This window comes from Vanessa cardui, chromosome Z, assembly GCF_905220365.1.
Source record: "Vanessa cardui chromosome Z, ilVanCard2.1, whole genome shotgun sequence".
Lineage (NCBI taxonomy): Eukaryota > Metazoa > Arthropoda > Insecta > Lepidoptera > Nymphalidae > Vanessa > Vanessa cardui.
The window spans coordinates 2,295,552-2,303,007 of NC_061154.1; the positions used below are offsets into that span (position 1 = coordinate 2,295,552).

The window sequence follows — 7,456 nt, forward strand, 5'->3', positions numbered from 1 at the left end:
TTTATTATTTCTATGTATTTCTAATGCATATTTTATAAAAAATATGTTAAAAAGGGTTACAAAGTTATTGCTTCACTTAATCATACACAGATAATATAAGCACATTTTACTATTAGATCTGTAGTACATTAATTAAAATTACAGAAGCGCACGGACGCGTCCTATGGAGATTAAATATAAAATATGAAAAAAGAAACGTAATTACATACAGTAATTGTTTCCTACTAAATTCATAACTACTTTAAAAAAAAAACGTTAAAAAGACTGACTGGTACGCAACGCAAAACCTAACTGTTCGGGTTAACAGGATGTAATTTTGCAGAGGAATTCATTATATGAAGTAGGTGAACATTATGAAAGGATTTTTCAAAATAGATGAAAATTTGTTTGGAAGTTCATAATTTCAGACGTTAGAATTTACATCGGTAGTTGGATTTTGGTAATGACGTCGAGACGATTGTAAAGCTTTTCCGAAAAATTATCAATTACCAGAGTAAAATGAAAAGCATGTGGAATTCGATTATGACTTCTACTTAAGAGTTAAAGGTTGTATGCTTAAGGGGTTTATGTACATAGGATGTAAGTTTGTTATCAATAAATTCAATGCATTAGAAGATTTGAAGTGTTTCTAAAAATGTTTCCGATGAAACATCTAGGGGTCCCTTAGTGGTTAAAATCTCTTCGTCTCTCGTCTTATCACGACGATTATATACTTGCCCATCAGCCTACCTACTATTAAAAAAATCGTACTTATGAAAACATATGTTATCTAATTGATATAATCAATTTATGTACGTATATATATAAAGATTATAAGTTAGAAGCAGTATCTATTTGAATTATATCTATGTATAAAAAATCCTTTGTAGACTTTTTTCAAATTCAAAGTAGCATAATACAATTGTAGGCAATATAAGTCAGATTTCAAGTTGATTAAAGTGAATCAAGATGTGAAATGAATAGGTATTAATAAAATAAGAGATTCAACTAGGCCGAGGTACGCGAGGGAGTGTCAGGGGTGAATGCGAAGAAACGTTAGTGGAACACTAAATTTAATCTAACATCTCTATTGGTTTCAAACGAGCCACTCTGCACAGTAAATCATTTACATGATACACTAACCCGACTTCGTACATATGTAATATGTGGGTAGACCAGCAAATGACGGCATAGACATTGACGGCGTAAGAAATAGTAACCATATTCCTTGGTAACTAAGATGTTATGTATCTCATGCACTGTAATGACACTGGCTCAATACTTATTATTGCTATTTGGCGGTAGAATCTGAATGAATGGGTGGTACCCATCCAGACGGTCTCGCACGGAGCCCTCCTACCAAATCGCCCGTACTGTGTTAGTGAATCTATGTATGTATGTATGTACAACACGCCCCGCTTAATTTTCATACTTTAATTGAAACATCTCGTAACATTTATAAAGCCACCGGCATAGATTATTTATAATTCTAGAAAGAGGGTCGTACTATAAAAGATATATATAACTAGCCATGCTTTTATATTGGTGTGCATAACACTCGCCAAGTCATTCTACTTTACTTGTGTGCGTTTACTTAGACCTATAGGCCAACCGTTGGCGTTTCACATTTTAGAAAGCATATCTAGATATAAAAATAATCAATGGGTACTGATTCGAAAATGTAAAAGACAATATTTCGATAAGTCCGAAGTAATAAGACATTCTTTTTTTTCCTAAATATAAAAAATACCTATTGTATCTACCTGTATCTTTAAAATATAAACCTACAAATCTCTTAGATATTTGTTATAATTTTGGCAGCGTTCGCTACGAAAGCGTTTGGACCAACAATTTTTCCTCAGACAAATTTAACTATATCTAATAAATAGCCCGCATATTATGTTAATATACCTTGATAGATGTTTTTTGTATATTTTAAAATATCTTCATTGAATGTGTCGAATAGTTCGTGAATTAAAAAGCGAACACACCATTTTGTTAACAAATTAAAACAGGGTTGTAACTCTTCTAAAAGAACAACGAGATTATCTTCATATATTTTAATATGTACTTGCATTATATTATATCTGAAATTAACTTACCTCAACTTCAGAGTGATCGGCGGCACGATATCTAATCCGCCCTGGCAGGGGATCGTTCTGCGGTACCCGTACCATGTTCCCTCGCTCCAGAGGTTTCAAAACCTGACCTCGCATTATCTCCGGACTGACATCTTCAAAAACGACTGAACCACTGGGCAGCTTTGTTATGTTGCACGCCACCTCTTTACCCTAAACATACATTTAAATATTGTCAAGTAAACCATTCTCGATATAATTGCTAGTGATGTTACACATATCGATTAAAAGAGGCAAAGTATAACGAATAAATGATCTAACGACGAATCTGAGGACCGACCAGAGAAGACGAAGATTGCGTTATATAAAATATAAAAGCTATTTTTATTTACAACGAACTTTTTGCTTAATAAAACAATAAACATTTTAAAAATATTAACAGCGTAGTTTACCATTTATCGTCGACAGCGTACGTTTTGTATGGTATGTTTACAGCTCGTATAAATTTGATTGATACGAGTGAAAGATATTCCTTTCATTGAATTGTGAGAGAGAATAACGCGTCGAAATGGAAAACATGCGAACAATAATCCCTGGATAGGGCATGCGATGCATTTAATTTACTAATTAACGCAATTAAACTGCGACAGACGCGTGTGGGGGGGGGGGCGGTAACGTATTTAGCTTCGTGTTTCGCGCGGCTTTTCCCGAATCGTGTTAATGTTATTACTTCAAATCAAATATATCAAATAACAGTAATAGACTTGTTATCTAATGAATTTAGAACTAATGAGTAACTTATTGATTATATCTATATGTACATATAATAAAATTGGAGTGTCTGTTTGTAATATTAAAATAGCCCTTTTTTACTCAATGCATATAAACGGTACATATACCAAAATAACATTTTTTTACAATTTTTGTCTGTCTGTTTGTTTCGGCTAAACTCTGGAACGGCTGGAACGATTTTGACGGGACTTTCACAGGCAGATAACTGATATAATAAGGAGTAACTGAAGCTACAATAATAGGATTTTTGTTAATTTCAAACGCGTACTAAGTCGCGGGCATAGTTTATACACATATAGAAAACATTTATTGCATATATTTGTCGTTTGAACAAGTGATCAACTGTCTGTGGAATTGAATAGAATTTTTCGAAACGCAAGATTTGAGTATTTTCGCCGTCCAGCGCCCGTGATTAGATAAAAGGACGCGAATCCGAGCGGGGTGAGTATGCAAAATATTTGCATATTTGCGAGCTCGCTCGTTTAGCGTCCGTTCCACTTTTTCCATAGTTCTGGTACGTCGAATTTAAAAAGAAATAAAACAATCACTCCTAACGTATCGGGAGTGATATTCCTCTTTTTACGACGGATTCAAGTGCTTTTAATAGAATCAAATGAAAAACTATTCGAGACTAAACGTACTTCGTTAGAATACGCAACGTTTTTTAACTGAATTAAAATACGATATGAAAAATCGGCCGTGATCGTTCAATAACAAAATAAACTGACAATGAACTATATGAAAATCCGTTTAACTTTTAAAAGAGCGACGATAACATTCAAGCTTTCACTTTTATAAAACATATACATATATATTTATATGACGTCACAGGTGACGTCGACAATAAACAAAATTAACCACCATCTCTCCGTTTATTCTGAACGTTCCGTTTAATGAAAGTCTCTTTAATCCGAAATGTGTAACTCGACGAAACACGCTTCACTGTGCACTTTGCATTACGAACACATATTGTCCGAATGTAATGCACATTGTTAAAATCAAACCGGCTTTAAGCCCTTCCATAATTATTATATCATTGTACATAATGTAAGCATCCCTGTATTGTCAATTCAAGTACATAGGCATCTATATACTATTGATATAATTTCAACGGCAGTGTTCTATTATCTATGTTTTGGATTTCATTTGTCACTAAATATATAGATAATTAATTTTTTTTTATTTGGTGTGAATGTATTATGTAAATATAATTTAAAAAAAAAACTCACATTTCTAGTTTGAATAATAAATTCGACATCATCACCGAGAGACAACTCCTCCTTTATCTTGGCCTCGGAATAGTGAAAGAATATCTCCTTGACAACATCGGCTCGTTCAATGAAACCAAAGTTTTCCTTCTTGGAACAGACCACACCGTGATATTTCACTGGATGAGCCGGATTTTCGAAACGCACGTGACACGCACCTAAAGTACCTCTGGAAACAATTTTGACGTTAGTATTAATTATATTATATACATACTGTCACAAGTAGGACCTTATCAAAGTAACAAAATCAGTTGTTAGATGGGTCTTTCTATTGTTAAGTGTTAATTAGGCAATCCATAGCTCTCACCTTTGGTTGGTTGCAATTTGAAAGCTTACAGCATCACCGGTTCTCAGAGTGACGTTGCCCTCAACATCGTCTTTCGTGTAAGGCAGAAAAAAACATTCCCCTCTATTCTCATAGGAAATCCTTCCCGTACTGTCACCTGAACCCTCTCCCTTTACTTCAGTGGTAACAACACCTGTGACACGGGCTTCGCTCAACACCACCTCGGGTGCTATCTTTGTTACGGTTGAAGCGATAGGTTTACCAGTACGACGGTCATATGTCATTTCAAATTCAACGGGATCTCCTATCTTTAAATGGTCTATATTGCCCCCAAACTGGCTAAAGTGAAAGAACAGACGTGCTTGCCTTTCACAACATTGTATAAAGCCATAGGAATGCTACAATAAAAAATATAAATTGTACAACAATCCAACCAACAAATACATTATCCAATATAAACATATTTCCATATTAATACATATAAATATATTTTTATCTAATTGTTAACAAAATTTATAATATGTTTTTAGTTCTACACACACACAAAGAAGCTAAAATCATACCAAATCTTACCAGTGTATTTTAATATATCTTAATCAAAAAATATATATAATATGCAACATTTTCATTTTCTTTAATAATCAAAAATAACTTACAAGTAATTTTTCGATAATTCCTGTCTCCCTAATAGGAGGATGATTCATAGAATCATATTGAGGTTGGCTGTTGTTCGAACTAGATGAGTACACTCCCGCTGAATCTCCCATAGGGCATGAGTCCAAGTTAAAATTGCCAAGGGAAAATCTATTACTACCACCTGACTTGCCCATATTATGATAATTATCTCTCGGTGAACTCGGATACTCACTACTGTAAGTACCTATAAATAATGAAGCAAATGTTGTAAATGATACAATAGAAGTAATTATAGATATATTAATAATGATTTTATCAAACTTACCATTACGGTACCCCTGTTTTGCCTGCATATTTGATTGCTGTAGATCTAATATTTCCTGTAAAGGTGAGGAGTGTGAATCTGGCGGCTGGAACATTTTCCACTGAGGATTACTCGACATAATTTTTGACAGTATTTCTTTCCTTGTATATAAGTCAAAAAATCTCAGTATTATGTACCAATATATCACAGAAGAAGGTGTGGTGTTAAAGTTACTAACAGATATAAATTTTAAAAAACAAATCACATTTTTTTTTTATACTAAATGTTTAGGATAACACAAAGTCTCTTCACAGAAGTCACAAATTTATACACCAAAACACTTTTATTGCAAAAGAATATGTACTTAAGAATAAACTACACTAGATCCTCAGATGTCTTCAATGCTTGCTGAATCGGAGCTCTCCTGTGCATAGGCTTGTTTGGATTTGTATGGTTTGGTTACTCACACTACCTACTGCAACAAATTACAATTCATTATTTTTTACAGTTATTCGATTTCAGGTTAATCCTTACTAATTATCACAATCTAACCATTGATTTGTATTGAAAACGTTTTAAACACAACACTACCTACTTGAATCTAACTTGAACATTGAGATGTTAAATTTAAAGTAATTTAACAGACTGCTTGCGCGCGCCGCAAATTTTCTTATTAAACCTTTAGCAAAAAATGTGTCCGTACTCGCCAACAGTGGGGTAACATCTGATAGCGCAATGTACTCATACCCTCACAAACTCACTTGACGTTTTATGCCTATAGTTGATTCAATTGAAAAATACTATCCGAACAACGATACAAAATCTTGCTAATCAGAAAATCGAGCCGTGAGAACTGCCTCCACGGATAATAATCGTTTATAAGTAAATACTATCTCGTTTATGCACGTTAACTTCATGAAACAACTGAATTATAACAAAGCGTCGCATCGGAATATCGTTCTACATTTTATTATTGCTATCTAGGTAGGTATCGGCTGCCCGACCCGAGCGACGATGTGCAGAAATTATAACGTTGTCCCCTACCGCTCGACTTTACTCGACATATATCGAACCTAATTTAATACTTCGTATGAATTTATTAGCTTATGGCAAATTAAGACTAAATGGAAATAAATAATAGAGGAAGTATATAAACACAATCCATAAAATTATCAAATCTCACCACGACACAGCACAGCACTGACGACATACCGCCATATTGAATGTCAACATAATCGCGCCTTTGATCATGCCATACAAACAAATTTAACTTTGTTTCAAATTCCTTTATTTCCAAGTTTGTTAATAAAATAATTTACTTTGACTCACGGATTTGTAAATATAAAGAATTTTTTAAAATTTTGTGCTTGTTTTTTGTCTAAAGCGAAAAATCAATCATACATTTATTTTTTCTCTATTTTATAGCTTTCATTAAAAAATGAGGTGGCTAATGTTTGTTACTTACTTTTTAAATTAAATAAATATTTTTTTGTACTAATTACGTGTAACTACTTTTTTGCTGTATTTATTGCGCATATTATTTGTACTTAATTCTACAAATAATATGATCATTAGTAATTTATTACCTTTGGCAATGTATTAAGTTTCATTTATTCGTTCGCTAATCTGTGGCTGGAATTTCTTATGTCAGGTCACAGATGACTTTTTGACATGTGTTTGTTGTTAATATTAGTATTTTGTTATTGTTGTTTACCATAAATCCTCTACACGGAAATTTTATGAAGTAAGATTAGGAAGTGTGATTTATTCTTTGTAGTCGCATATAAATTTTCAGTTGTTGAAATAAAACAATTTTAGTGCACATAGGTATATTTGCAAATGTCATATTTTAATTATGTTACAATAATTTTTAACCACTCTTGAAAATTGGTTAGGTTAAGAATAACGAGTGGCAAAAAACTTTCCTGTCTCTCTCCCCATGTAAAAAATCCCAAAGTACGTGAATCTTTCCTATTAACAATCAAAGCTCCATGGCCTGAAAATAAAAAAAAATCTTGATTATGTTTCATTTCAATGTAGAAATTTTCATTAAGTACGAAAAATAATATAGGTACATTGTGTTAACTACCAACGGTCATTAAGGGTCTCTTTG

General features: G+C 33.0%; 1 protein-coding gene across 3 annotated transcripts in view; it reads right to left on the reverse strand.

Moving 5' to 3' along the window:
• Positions 1 to 6,677, reverse strand: part of LOC124543231 (cold shock domain-containing protein E1) — a 42,192-nt gene extending 35,515 nt beyond the window's left edge. For 2 of the 3 annotated variants that reach the window (XM_047121371.1, XM_047121369.1), the window contains exons 1-6: positions 6,527 to 6,677; positions 5,365 to 5,818; positions 5,060 to 5,283; positions 4,425 to 4,801; positions 4,079 to 4,286; positions 2,082 to 2,270 (exon numbers count right to left, since the gene is read on the reverse strand). In XM_047121371.1, the coding sequence (XP_046977327.1) occupies positions 2,082 to 2,270; positions 4,079 to 4,286; positions 4,425 to 4,801; positions 5,060 to 5,283; positions 5,365 to 5,482 (1,116 nt within the window). In that variant the 5' untranslated portion in view covers positions 5,483 to 5,818; positions 6,527 to 6,677. The remainder of the gene's footprint in view (positions 1 to 2,081; positions 2,271 to 4,078; positions 4,287 to 4,424; positions 4,802 to 5,059; positions 5,284 to 5,364; positions 5,819 to 6,526) is intronic. The other variant, XM_047121370.1, reaches the window with a different exon arrangement.
• Between the last annotated feature and the right edge of the window lie 779 nt (positions 6,678 to 7,456).